This window comes from Hypomesus transpacificus, chromosome 21 (assembly GCF_021917145.1).
Source record: "Hypomesus transpacificus isolate Combined female chromosome 21, fHypTra1, whole genome shotgun sequence".
In the NCBI taxonomy this organism is placed as follows: domain Eukaryota; kingdom Metazoa; phylum Chordata; class Actinopteri; order Osmeriformes; family Osmeridae; genus Hypomesus; species Hypomesus transpacificus.
Genome location: NC_061080.1, coordinates 1,956,209 through 1,970,389, shown reverse-complemented (window position 1 = coordinate 1,970,389; position 14,181 = coordinate 1,956,209). Strand labels below are relative to the sequence as shown.

General features: G+C 44.6%; 1 protein-coding gene across 1 annotated transcript; it reads left to right on the top strand.

Annotated features, from left to right (window-relative positions):
- Positions 1–374: 374 nt before the first annotated feature.
- On the top strand, positions 375–13,432 carry ldlrb (low density lipoprotein receptor b). Its single transcript, XM_047043543.1, has 18 exons — positions 375–693; positions 5,708–5,830; positions 6,068–6,190; positions 6,650–7,024; positions 7,221–7,343; positions 7,518–7,640; positions 7,979–8,101; positions 8,312–8,440; positions 8,667–8,838; positions 9,047–9,274; positions 9,444–9,562; positions 9,676–9,815; positions 10,257–10,398; positions 10,525–10,677; positions 10,773–10,961; positions 11,078–11,152; positions 11,263–11,435; positions 11,649–13,432. Exons 1-18 carry the CDS (start codon positions 639–641, stop codon positions 11,682–11,684), a joined length of 2,601 nt encoding a protein of 866 aa, XP_046899499.1. The 5' UTR covers positions 375–638; the 3' UTR covers positions 11,685–13,432.
- The last annotated feature ends 749 nt before the right edge of the window (positions 13,433–14,181 follow it).

Genomic DNA, 14,181 nt, shown 5'->3' with positions numbered 1-14,181 from the left:
ATGACTTAGCATGTACTTCCACATTTAAAACTTGGAGCCCCACCTCTTGAGACCATGTCTATGGCGAGACATGGGAGGGAGTCATCGGAGAGATAACGCGTATGTGAACTTACACGCAGGTGCTCATGCACATGTACTGAAGCACACAGTGTCTTTAAGTCAGTCTCTGTATCTCTCTCTCACACACTCTCATGTTCCCTCTCTAATTGTATCTCTCTTACAAACACACGCGCGCGCGCACACTCACAGCAGGGAGGGTGAGGCAGCATCATGGCTTGACTGCGGTTTGACTCCACCCCTTGGGTGACCACGTTGAATTTCAAACATCACACCACTCTTTTGGCCCCGCCCACTCCTTGAGTACCACATAGAGGAGGCGAGATGTGTCAGAAACATCTTCATGTCCTTGGCATCCGTCCTGAACCCGTGCTGTGCTGTCTGTGTTCCCAGAAGAGCCCTCTGAAGTCCATACTTTATCTAGCTTCTATTAGTTTTACCGTCGCATCACTCAAACCGGCGCCTACCTGTCAGTGGTAGATAGAAGCTGTCCGAATAAGGTACAAGTCGTGGAGTGATATTGATTTCAAAAAGCTACTTCAATACTTCAAATTGTCTAAAAGCCTGAAGAAGAAGAGGAGATGCTTCTGACATCATGTTGCCTGCTTCTGCTGATGCACTGTCTTGCCAATACAGGTAAGAGAGATTTGCTGAAAAATTAAAAAAAAAAAAAGGATTCGTCTGATGCTAGGGATGCTCTAAGTGCGCTCTATTTGAGTTGAGCGAAGTAGGTTATTTAGTTTACAAAAGGTCTCGGGTTTTCTTCAAACTTCTGGTCCAGACTTCATTGACATTGACAACTAACATTTAGCTCGTATAGGCTACGCTACATAAAATGTTTCTGTATCAACATTCTCCGTTTTGGTTTGCTTTTGTGGTTTTCATATTACTATGCGCACACAGCTTCTTTGCTCAAAATAAACAGAAGACACACCGCACTTCGTTAAATGAAGAATCAATGCTGCCTTTGTTACATTTAAATATATTTAAAAACCAGTAGTCACGTCTTGTGTGTCCCAGCCCTAACCCTAGGACATGTTTTACAAGGTGGGCAAATGCTTACATGTAAGCGATGTAAGTCCGCCACTTTTTCCTGCCTGAAATCAGTGGGGATTGACTACATTAGAATTGCAACAATCACTTTAATTTATTTGTGTTCCCGTTTTTATAATCCTTAAATTGTTTAGAAATTAGGCTACATGTTGTGATATTATATTGCCAGTGGAATATATTGAGTGAAAGGTAGCCTTACTTTACTTAGGCTACAAAATTAAATGTCCCTTTTCCTGCACGGATGAATGAAATCTACGCTCGAAAAATTGATTGGGTGATAGATGAAGCATGAAGAAGGGTGAGCCAATCCGAACTACGGACCAACCCTTACTACAGCATAATGGGCAAGTCCTACATTTCTGGTGCTGCGTAGGCGTGATGACGGGAAGAAGCCGGCCGGTTTTCAACCAGGAAAAGTAGGGGACAACCCGATAAAGAGCGGGTAGCCTGTCTTGGTCAATGGCGGATAACATTTCCATTTTGGCTTTACTTTGTCTGTTAGCTTGTAGTCTATAAACCCAACGTATTTAGTTGGGCTTTGTTAAATCGACAGATCAAACGTTAAAACATGGGAGTTGCCCTTGTTAAATATATTTGCACTGTAGTCCCGAGTGTGATGATGAATTGCCCCACATTTTTGAATGCCATGTTTATTAGAAACGGCATGGTGTACGTTAATTACGTCATAAATTATCCGACAGTCATTATTGGCTGAGAGTGAACTTTATGTCAGTGGGACCATCATGCTATAAATCTATATGTGGTCCTACTCTGGGAAAAGGTCTGCTGTAATCTCAACTGCTCCCAGATATATTTGAAGGTTAGAACAGGGCCCAGTTCTTCCTGTTTAAGGTTTTTTATACCTTTCTAGATTATTTTAAGGGTTGGAGCCAGGTTTAGTTTTAGGGTTTGGGTTAGGTTTTTGGATTAAGGTTCAAGAAAGGGTTATGGTAGAAACTTGTGTGTAGCATGTTTGTAAAAGTATCAGGCCTGCTGATATAAAGTCCAGGAGATAGAATGCTGCAGTGTGCCTGCTCTCACCTGTCTGCCAGCAGCACACTCCCTAGAGAGTTTCAGCAGCTGTTCTAGAAGGTTCCCGCTATATGAAAACTCTGGGAAAACATTAATTGGCCGACGTGTACAACTCCCCTTAGCACTCCTACATTAGCTACCCAAACTAAAGCCTATACAAGGTTCAGTTCAGATTCAACCAGCTGCAGCAAATCTCTACATTGTGTGGCCTCACAAAAATGATCTTAAGTGCAGTTGGACAAAGGAATATAAACAGAGTTAGATACGATGGATGAACAAGTATAAACCCAGAGTTTTGAAGTTGAGCAGAAGCTTGTGTTCCTTGGGATGCTCGTGTATCTAGGTTGAACATTAACTCGTGGTTATAGAAACCAATCCGACCTTTTCTAAGTAAATAAACACACGTACGACTGCATGTCAGCATGTGTGAGCGTGTGTGCCCCTTGTGTGTGTGCGAGTAACGTGTGAGGCTATAAAAAGACAGAAATGCGTTGTTGATAGAGATGGTGAGAGAGTCCTTTGTTTATAAAACCACAATGGCTAATCGTGGGCGTTGTAAAAACAATACAGACCTCCCATTTCAATACAGTTCTCAAGGTGCTGAATTTTGCTTTGTGTCCCATCGTCACACTACATATACACATCATGCATATGCATGGGAGAAGAAAAGCTATGATTAACTAGACTGTGGCTGGATGTATCAAGGATTCTTTTTCCAATTTGCAACAGCCTTGTGAATGGCCTTACATGGTGAAGACCTGGCTAAATAGTTCAGTCTTTGTAAAAATAGCATCCAAAACGCCCAGACCATCTCTCAGTCGCTAACTCTCGATTGCAGAGTTTCTGTTCTAGGATGTGGTCATGTATCAACCTCCTTAAACTCCAGCTGCCCTTCCAGAAGGGGAAGCCTGAAAGCCCCACAAGCTATTGCATTTGTAAAAAGGACTTACAGTAAACTGGACAAAAGGCAAGCCGCACAAATACATGAAGACTCTCTGTCAAACCGATTTGGTCAGCTGGGACCTGTTTTGATAGTTATGGCCCAGGGCAATGTTAATCGGGTGACTTCATTTCCCTAACAAGCAACAATTTGCTGAACAGAAGAATAGAGAATTTATCGCAGATGCCTTTTACGAAAGACGGAGATAAACTGTAAATTTGCCGGCTGGAAGCCCCTAGTTTCTAATAGAACGTTAGCACAAATATAATTACAGGAGGACCCTATAAAAAGCAAGCAAGCCGACAGATGGACAGTCCCCCCCCCTATCTAAGGGAACCTGGTTCATCATTGCCAGATACACAAACAAAACAAGCGTACAGTGAGTCACCAGTGTACACACAATTTGTTATCCTGGCTGATAAGTAGGAGGAAGCCTTTTATTTGTCCAACATAGTGGGCATTCAAACAGTACTCTCTGTTGGGCATGTGGAAGGAGAACCAAGCCCATTTTATGGCTATCATTCAGTTATTAAACTATAAAACCCACAGAGAACCACCAACAAACTTTCTCAAATTCCCTTATGCTTGGTTGCCATGCCGAACACATTGATTAGAGAGCCCCAGACACACAAGACAGGCGTAGCCACCACAACACACAGAAAGTGACACGAGGCACATTTTGTGCAGCCGTGTTCCAAATGTGGTTCATCTGCATAACTGGACAGAGCTGACAGAGATGAGAGTAGTCCGACGTTCAAAGCCTATCTGTTAGGTTTCTGTAGAGAACCGACAGAAACCCCGCCCTTCCACCTTAACTAACACATTTTCCTGCGGGCAACCCTGAAACCTGTCCTATTTCCAAAACACATTTGACCCTTTTATTGAGCGTTAGAAGGTTAGAAGACAGCAGCTAAATGAAAATGTTGGCGGCTGGGTTTTCAGTTTCCTCTGGGTGGAACAGAGTGTTGGGGTGGCGGACGTGCTGAGAGAGTGAAAGTCAGCGAGGCTCACGGTTAAACCACTTTTGAAAAGAACGGGTTTCACTGAGGAGCGGTGGTGGGGGGGGGGGGGGTACAGAGACGCAGATACAGAGACACAGACTGAATGACAGACAAGTGTTTGGTGAAGCCGGAAACGTCTCTGCTTCCACCTTCACCTCAGTCTTTGCAACACTGCAAAGCAAAACTGTTTCTGGAACCCCCCACTGGAGTATAGACTAATCAGACTGACACACAGAAAAAGAAAAAAGTCCCTCCAAGTTCTTTTTTTGTTACTCAGTGCAGTCTGGTAACAATCCACATCTAAACATGGACAGTTGAACATCGGAACGCTCCAGGACGGTCCACCTCATACAGGTTGGTTCCCATTCTTGAAATGAATGGAGGCTAACGAGGTATAGCACGCCAATCATTGAGAAAGCAACGTCAGATTGATCTCTTGTCAGTTTTTTCAAAATCAATTTTCAGATCTGTCATGTATGAGGTTGGCAGAGGTTTGTGTGTGTGTATGGGGGGGGGGGGTGTAAGTGGTATTACCATTACAACTGCCAACACTCAACAGGGTGTTCACAGACTTCCGGGTGTTGGGACTCGTTCCCCCAGCCTCCTTCTTTGGACTTTCTAGTGCTCTTGTTATGAAGAAAGCCACCCAGGGGCCAATCAGCAACTGGTGGTGTGATTGTTTGACTCCTCCCCTCCCTATTGTCTTAAAGGCACAGTTGACTTAGTTTGCCTTTTGGCTTTCAGCCTAAAGCCACAGATGAATATGACAGGAGAGCACTTGTCACCAAGGACAAGAGTTAGGGTGCCATGACCTTAAGGGTCCGGCCTTTACCCACCAGCTCTCACTTGAGCGTTGATAACCACTTTGCTTTGCCTAGACAGCTGAGGTCACAGGGTCATGCTCAGCTCGTGAAAGGGAAATGGAGCCGGGAAAGGCTGTCATCCGTTTGAGCAAGTACATTCTGACTAGATGCTGAAGTGGACAAGGGAAGTAGTTCCTCCCGACACGTGTCGCTTCGTTGAGCGCGTTGTTCCACATTGGTGCGTGCATGTGCACAGTCGCTTGTCCTTCAGAAAAGTATGTCCTGTGTTGAATTAGCCCAGGTTGTTGTCTCACCTCATAGCCTTTTCCTGTATTGGTCTAAAAGCATTTAACTCCCAGACTTGTTAGAGTCTGGGAGGTTAGAGTATTTAACCTCACAATCTAGGGAAAAAACACACCGTCAAAGAGGTTTGACACCCCGTACAGCTATAATCTTAATTACCCTCGTGATAATCAGCGTTTGTTGTTTAACTCTGTGATCTGTGTTGAATATTAACTTTAATGGCTGTTACTGTAGACGCCACCTTGTTAAATGTTTATTCATGGCGTCGGCTTTCTTTGCTGCCAATCCAGACTGCTTTTGACCCAAGGACTTTAGATGGTGAAACTGGGTTAAAGGAATCATGTTTTACAAAAAAATGCTTGAACATTTGAAAATGTATTGAATTTTTTTGTTGATTAAGTGTAATGAACTGGGATATTCTGTCACACTTGTTGCTTTAGGCATCTGCAGTATGGATTTTAACTAACAACAGTATGTGAATATTGTGAATCAAACCCAATATCATTGTCGTTCTCCAGACGCGTTGACGTGCAGCTCCAGCCAGTTCCAGTGTGACACCGGGAAGTGCATCACCAGCAGATGGGTCTGCGATGGGGGCAACGACTGTGGAGACGAGTCTGACGAGAAGCCGACTGCCTGCGGTGAGTCAGCAGCTCCACCTCCTCTCTGTGTGGCCGTTTATAGAGCCATCGATTGTTTTCAAAGGTGCGGTCAACAATTTGAGAACTTCGCCCCGGTTGAACCCTATCTCCGTCTTGTTTGTCAATGCTACTCGAGTGTTCTCTCTCCCTCTTTTCTTATTCTAAACAACAATGGTTTCTCTCTCCCGTTCTTTCATCTCTCTCTATCTCTCTCTCTCTTTCTCTCTCTTTCTACAGAGGCAAAGATCTGCCGGCCCACAGAGTTCAACTGTGGCGCTCCTCTGAACCAGTGTATACCCGGGCGATGGCACTGCGACGGCGGTGTTGACTGTGGCAATGGAGCAGATGAGCGGGGCTGCTGTAAGTCTACGCACACACAGATTCACAACATGGAACAGTGAGCGGAACAACGACTATGGCCAGGGGACAACCTGCTAGGCTAGGGTTTCATTTTATTTGGAGTGCTTGGGCAAGCGTCAGTCGGAAAGTTGAAAGAACTGAATCGTTATTGTGTCGTGTGACAGTTTTCCCAGTAACTATGAAGCAAGGATATGATAGGAAAAGACTAGAATAGAACAGAATAGAGCGGAAATTGTGATAGTACACACAGGTGGACATTATCAAACACACATCTCTTGACAACAGATAACATCAACCTCCCCTCACAAAACTAGTACTAACAAAGTACTCAAAAAAAGTACTAACAGAACTGCAAAACTGTAAAACGATGCTATAGCATCATCAAAATAATAAAAAGGTGTCACCGAGGGCATCAACCTAAGTGTCAATTCCAAACCCCATTTTCAACCTTTTCTCCAGTGAATAAGAACTGCACCGAAGGCGAGTTCCGCTGCGACAGCGGCGAGTGCGTCTCCTCTTCCTTCCGCTGCGACGAGGACGCCGACTGCCCCGACGGTTCGGACGAAGCCTCCTGCCCCGCCCCCACCTGCACCGAGGGCTCCTTCCAGTGCGACAACAGGGTGTGCGTGCCCCAGATCTGGGCCTGCGACGGGGACGAGGACTGCTCCGACGGCTCGGACGAGGGGACGCAGGCCTGCGCCGGGGTCGCCCCCAGGGCCAAGGCGACGTGCAGCAGCCAGGAGTTCGAATGCGCCAGCGGCATGTGTATTCACGCAAACTGGAGGTGTGACGGGGACCCGGACTGTCCACACCGTGAGGATGAAGTCAACTGCAGTGAGTGGTGACGGCAGCCGTCTCTCTCTCTTCTTTTCTCTGTGTCTTTCCATCTCTTTACGCAAACTCTGAGTCTTGTTTGGGAACTCCACGAGTTTTCGTCCTCCTCCATCTTTTCTCTCTCGCAACGCGTCATTTGACCTATTGTATTTAACCATCTCTCTCTCTCTCTTTCTCTCTCTCCCTCCCCACACAGCTCATCCCACGTGTAGTCCCGACCAATTCCAGTGCAATGACGGCACCTGCATCCATGGCAACCGTCAGTGTGACCGTGTCCATGACTGCAGGGACATGAGTGACGAGATAGGCTGCTCCCAAGGTGAGCCCCACACTATCCCACGTACTGTATCAAATGAATCGATTGATTTCTCGGGACTGTGTTCATTTCGTTTTTGCACCCCAAAAAATCGAGCTATGTAGCCAAATCATTTTTTCGAAACAATTCTACTGAAACGTGTAGTGTAATGTAGAGTGATGCAACTGTGTCCCCCAGTTAAGAAGTGCGAGGGGCCGAGCGTGTTCGAGTGTCGCAGCGGAGAGTGCATCAGCATGGACAAGGTGTGCAACGGGGAAAGAAACTGCCGTGACTGGTCTGACGAACCGATGAAAGACTGTGGTGAGTCACAATATCAGGTAGCTTGCTTGAATTTTTGGCAGCACAAGCATCGTCTTGGCTTGACTACTTTCTTGCAGTGAACCATGATGGCTTGCTATACTAAATGCATTTATCCTTTTACAGTATTTTTTCTGGAGCTAGCAAATGATATGCTAAAAGGAAGGACACATCTTAGCTTGGAAAATTTGACAAGGATAGCTAGCCAAGTAGCCCTATTCTAACATGCCAATATAGTTAGTGGTTGTGGATTAGGTCATATACATCCAAGCCTTGGAAAAAGACGTTCTTATTTTATAATGATTGTTGGCCCGGTTTAACATTTTTGTCCCATTTTCCAGGCAACAATGAGTGTTCGACCCAAAATGGCGGATGCTCTCATGTCTGCAAGGATCTGACTGTGGGCTTTGAGTGCCTCTGTCGTGCAGGATACAAACTGATGGCTGACAAAAAAGGCTGTGAAGGTGAGATATTGATGTTTAAAACAAGTTTTGGCACAACCTTTAACGCATCTCATTGTTTACCTCATAGTTTCAGAAAATACCACTTTAAAGCATTCATCATGTACAGCAGAAAGGTCAACCTTACAGCAGGAATTATCTTCAAAAACCTCTATTTTCTGAGAACGGTCAAGTGAAACTAAATTGACATTTAACATTCTCCAACACCTGCAGATGTTAACGAGTGTGAGAGCCCAGACATCTGCAGTCAGGAGTGTTTAAATCAGGACGGGGGTTACAAGTGTTTGTGTGAGGAGGGCTACACCATGGACCCCCAAACCAAAGACTGCAAGGCTGTCGCAGGTAAATGACTCTTCAATAAGGACATGACCTCAAAAACATCCTTACACAATCCAGAAAATAAAAAGCCCTTGTTAGACTGAAAATGGAAGCTCAGCCCAGTCTAGCATTATTCAATGTACTCTTTCCTTAACTTGACCACACTGCTGAACTGGAGTGACATCATTACAAATTGCTATGTAATATAACACCATGAGGTGTAATGTGGTGTTCTTTAATTGTGTTCAAGGTAATGTTCCCTATCTGCTCTTCACCAATCACCATGACGTGAGGATGATGACTCTGGACCGCAAAGACTACAAACGCATCATCTCAGGGCTGAAGACTGCCACGGCTCTGGACATAGACATCCCCAGTAAGACCCTGTTCTGGTCCGACCACACCCACAAGAAGATCTACAGGTGAGTGTGTGTGTGTGTGTGTGTGTGTGTGTGTGAAAGCTCTATTCCTAGAACTCCCATTGGCAGCATGCAGTCCTATGTTTGTGTGCCAGTCTACTTGTTTTGGGGGCATATACTAAATGGGTGTGTGCCTGGGATTTGTGCACAATATGATAGGACCTTGTTTACCCAACAACATCACCTCACCTTTGTCCCGCCTCTTCTCCAGGACCCAGTTGGACCATGCAGATGACTCCTCCCTCCACAGCGTTGTGATTGACTGCGGGAACGGGGCCCCCGAGGGCATCGCCGTCGACTGGATCCACGGCAACATCTACTGGACCGACAGTGTCCACAAGACCATCTCCATGGCGACTGAAGATGGTTTGAAGAGGAAGACGTTGATCTCTGAAGGCCTGGATAAACCAAGAAGCATTGTGGTGGACCCTGTCAACAAGTAAGTGCCTCCAGTGAGCTTAGGAACTATCTAGAACATTGCTATAATGTTGTTGTCCTCAGTAGCACAACAGACAGTCTTATGACAGAAGACTATCCGCCCAGTACAGGATTCTGCCAAGAGTATTTAAAGTAATGTATTGACGGTGAAGGGGAACTGTTTTGTCCAGCTTCATGTATTGGACCGACTGGGGAACCAATGCCAAGATCGAGAAGAGCGGGTTAAACGGAGCCGACCGTGTCGCCTTGGTGACGGAAAACATCGCGTGGCCCAACGGCATTACTCTGGGTGAGTGGACCATGTGAAATGACCACAACGAAATTCACCAAGACTTTGACCCAACCGTTCCAATCCAAACAGAAGGGTTTGAATGGTGGTCATAATGTCTCTCTCTCTCTCAGACATGGTGAATCAGCGTTTGTACTGGGTGGACTCGAAGATGCACGGGATCTTCAGCATCAGCACCGACGGAGGAGCACCCCACGCCCTCATCGCCAACGCGGGAAAGCTGCCACATCCCCTCGCGCTCACCGTCTTCGAGGTGAGTCTGACTGGGTTTCATCATCTCCATGGAAGATTGCGATAGCGGGTTAAACAAGAGATATGGGTGAAGTGTTACTCCAACCGAACCAGAGGCAATGATTTCAATTCCCCCGATAAGCCCCCCTGAGCAGCTTAGCTCGCAGGTCAAGAACATCCTCACTGTGCTTAGAGGATACTAAGAGGGTCCCAGCCTTACGTACAGTAGTTCTGTTAATTAGCTTAGCATAGCCAGCCAGCTTTGGGTGTATCACTGTCCAGATATCCAGTCTGGTGTTAAGATGAGACCAAGCTTACCAACTTTAGGCCAACGGGTTTATTTTCTACATCTAAAAGCTAGCAACAACAAAAAAAGTTAGCTAGCTATTTTGTTTCTTTAGTGCTACATCGTGAGCTGTTTTGAGTAACCTAGTTTTTGTCTTTTACATTTCTTTTATCATAGGACCGAGTTTACTGGACCGACGTCAGCACCAACACAGTAATGAGTGCCAACCGCCGTACAGGACGTGATATCAAGCAACTTGCAAAGAACCTGACGCAGCCCGAGGATATCGTGTTGCACCATGATCTCAAGCAACCGAACGGTACGACAGCCAGTCATGTGCTTCCAACCTGATACGACCGGTTGGAGCTCTAGTTTAATAAGTGACTTAAGTGACTCCACATGTGATCTAACGCTAACTGCTTTTCTCCTTCTCGGTCTCCTGCAGGAACCAACTGGTGCAGAGAGAGTAACCGTATGAATGGTGGTTGTGAGTTCCTGTGTCTCCCTGCCCCGCAGATCAACCAGCACTCCCCCAAATACACCTGTGCCTGCCCCGACAACATCACCCTGGCCTCTGACATGAAGAAATGCGAGTCGGGTATGGTTTCATGTCCTCAGTTGTGAAAGGAAGCTATGTGTGACTAACGAACCTTTGACCTTTGTTGACGTTTGACCTTATTGCAACCCCACCAGTCGAACAACCCATGGTGCCACCTGTCGGACCCAAAACTGAAGCCCCAGCCCTGCCCAGACAGCCTGAACCTGCCACCGCTACCACAGCTACCTCCACGACCACGTCCTCTCTCCCCCGCGTACCTTCTCAGGATCCGCAAAGCAGCTCCACCACTCGAAACCCACAGGAGAGCATCGTGTCAGCCAAAGGTAGGCCTCGACGCCACAGCAACTGCATGCAAGTCTGTTACAAAAGACGAATACCCATGTACTGAGGGGGACTGGTGTCTGAAATGAACCATGCGGTTTTGTTTTCCTTTTTTCAGGAAGCAGATATGCTGCCATGCCAACAGAAGCCAATTCATCTCATCCCACTGCTCTCTATGTCGTGTTGCCACTGAGTGAGTATCCCCCTTGTTTCTTGTCTTGGCAGTTGCAACAACATGGCACCCCATGTCCTTTCTGTTCTCCTGTTGTCCAACTGACATTTGGACCTTCTCTCTTCCCGTAGTGGTGTTGTGCTTGGTGGCCTTTGGTGGCGTGTGGTTCTGGAGACACTGGCGGCAAAAGAACACCAATACCATCCACTTCGACAACCCAGTTTACCAGAAGACCACCGAGGTCCACGAGGATGAGGTCCACATCTGCCGGAGGCAGGACCATGAAGGATATGTTTACCCAGAGGTAGGTTCACGCTCCTTATTGTTCTGAACACAACCTAGCGTTAGCCTCGACCGACGGCCGTCCTTCCTGGTGGACCTGAGGGACATCAGGTGTTATCAAACGGGTTTAATCTACCCGATAACGATATAATTGGAGAGTGTGTCAAATGATGTAATGTCTGAGGTGTTGTAAGATATTTTGTTAATATTTGTTTTGTTTTTCCTCACTTTATAGAGACAGGCTGTGAGTCTGGACGAAGACTTGGAGTGACTCAGAAAACTTGAAGAATATTTAAATCAAGGTTTTTTTTTGTTGAACACGTGAGCAAATGAAGGTCTTTCCGATCCCTGGTAATGCTGCTGCTGCTGCTGACTCATCCTCTCCACACTCCGATGACCTCATCATGGGGCTTGCTGTTTTGACCTCAGCACTGTGCCGTCCAAGACTCAGAAAACCTCAGAATGAAGAAAATATGATATATGATATAGAAAAGGAGAGAGGGAGAACCTTTCTAAAGGACAAATGGAAAACGACTTGAAGAAGACTAAACCATCCGTAAGCTTCTGTAGGGTGTGGTCTCGTTTAAGTGTGTGGGACCATGGCTGAAGAAACCTCCGGAAGCCATTTTGTATGAACTTTTTTTTTGTTTTTTGAAAGATATACTACAAATGAAGATTAGTCCTTAATATTTTTTTCTGTATAATCTCTTTAATTTGATCAGACATTTGAAGCTGTACAAAGTTTTAGCCAATACCTACCCCCCACCCCCTCCCCCCCCCAAAAAAAAAAAAACTAGTAAGGAAGATCAATGTTATTATTCAATACCATTGATGTTTTTCTTGACATGCTAACATCATATTCAAGGGTGGACTTGTGAACATTGGTACTTGAAGACACTATTGCCTGATCAGCTCACAGGGTTGAAGTGCATCTTTTGCACAACATTGTGGCACCTTGACACCAGAGATCAACACAGTTTAGTATGTGAACGCTAATGGTCATTGGGTTATGGTAGTTCTGAGCCGTCATGTGTCCGTAGGGAAATCTTAAGGTCTGTGGTTTCACCATATACACTGATACACTGTTCTTAAATGCCTTACTACAGTCTCCATCTTTGAACTATTTTACCAACTACGGTAATTATGGCCTTCTCATTGTGCCTCGCACAAAACACATTTTCTTTCAACCAGTTGCCTTGTTGCCGAATTGTGTAGATTCCATTCTGATATTAATAAGTTATTATGGTTATGGAGATGGTTTGAGACTATTATGCAGAAGTGATATACTTTCTCTGTTTTGTTCAAGAGTAGCGGAGAACAGGGACTTTCAGTAATGTGTGGATCACTCTGTGATCTCTGTGTTGTTGCGGTTTCTTGATGACCAGTGACAGACAGGAGAAGAAAACATTATTTTAAATAACTTTTAGGTATAAAATAACTTAAATTTCCTCATGAGTTAGGTGGGGGTTTGTAACTTGGATAATCTGTAATCATGAAGGAAAACTATTGTTCAATTGAACCTTTGCCTTGGTGTTCCCAAAACCAATGAAGAAAATCGGTTTTGTGACCTTTTTTGTGACTTTTAGCTTGATTATTTTCTTTTTGAGTTGTGTTAATAGTTTTATAATACTTTGTAAATACTTACTGTTGCTTCGCCTTGTTCAGTTTTGTACATTGTAAACCTTGAATGTTGTATATATTGCAGATTCATTTATTTATTTCTATACAGGCCTTGTAAAAACACATTACATTGAGAGTTTTCAGCTTTAATCATCCTCTTTCTTGTGTACATGACGTCCTCGAACTCTAAAATATAAATGTAATTATTTTATGGAATGTAACAGCTTTACACCATTGTACCATCATATGACAGTGGTGAAAGTGAAAACAAAGAGTTTTCTGGGCCGAGTGCAGAAGCTGTCTGTTACGCGCAAATTGTTAGAATCCTGTCTAAATAGGTTGCTACGGTTGTTATTGTGTTTTTTCCGGTAAATAAAATATGAATAATTGAAATTCTGACCTGTATCTCTTACTTTTCCCACACACAGTCAAGCATATCTGTGTTTATATCACATGCAGTTGACCAGCGGTTTAGATGAGGCACCACTGAGAACAATCCGTGAATTGTTCCTGGTAGTACTTTGCATTGTCACAAGACTCTGATGATGTGATGGCTGATTTGGAAGCTGTGGGTCCTCTGATTCTATCTTTATCTGAATGCTCTTTGTCTTTGTCTACTGTGAAACTAAATTGATCACGTTTGGTGTATTCACAAGATGTTTCTTCTAAACTTGACTGGAATTAATATTGATCCTTTTTAGATTAAGTTTTTGACTAGACATCTTTATTGATTGACACCAAAACCCAAAACAGATTGAAATGAGAATGTGAACTATTTTTTTGCAAATAGTTCAAATAGTTTTGTTCACGTTAACTGCTGAGCTACTGCCTCAAGACCATTCTGGAAGAGAGGGAATCAGTTGAACACGTAATCTGTTAACCATTCAAACAGGCTTTGCTCATAATGATCTTAGAAGGATTACAGAGTGGTGAGATCTCTTAGATTTATGGAGTGGTGTAGCGGTAAGAGATGCACAATTGTTGCACACAAAAAAGCCCTTCCACATAAATTTAGATTTTACACATAAACCATATCTGAATACATAACAATTATTTGATCGTCGATTGGTCTTTGGATTTAAAGAAGTTGGAAACGAACTCTGCTTAATACTAATTCAGTAATATGAAAAATGTTGAACATAATTCTT

Coding starts and splice junctions, on each gene's coding strand:
- ldlrb (XM_047043543.1), top strand. CDS start 639: ATGCTTCTGACATCATGTTGCCTGCTTCTGCTGATGCACTGTCTTGCC. Junction 8,441..8,666: donor AGACTGCAAGGCTGTCGCAG/GTAAATGACTCT, acceptor ATTGTGTTCAAG/GTAATGTTCCCTATCTGCTC. Junction 10,399..10,524: donor TGATCTCAAGCAACCGAACG/GTACGACAGCCA, acceptor GGTCTCCTGCAG/GAACCAACTGGTGCAGAGAG.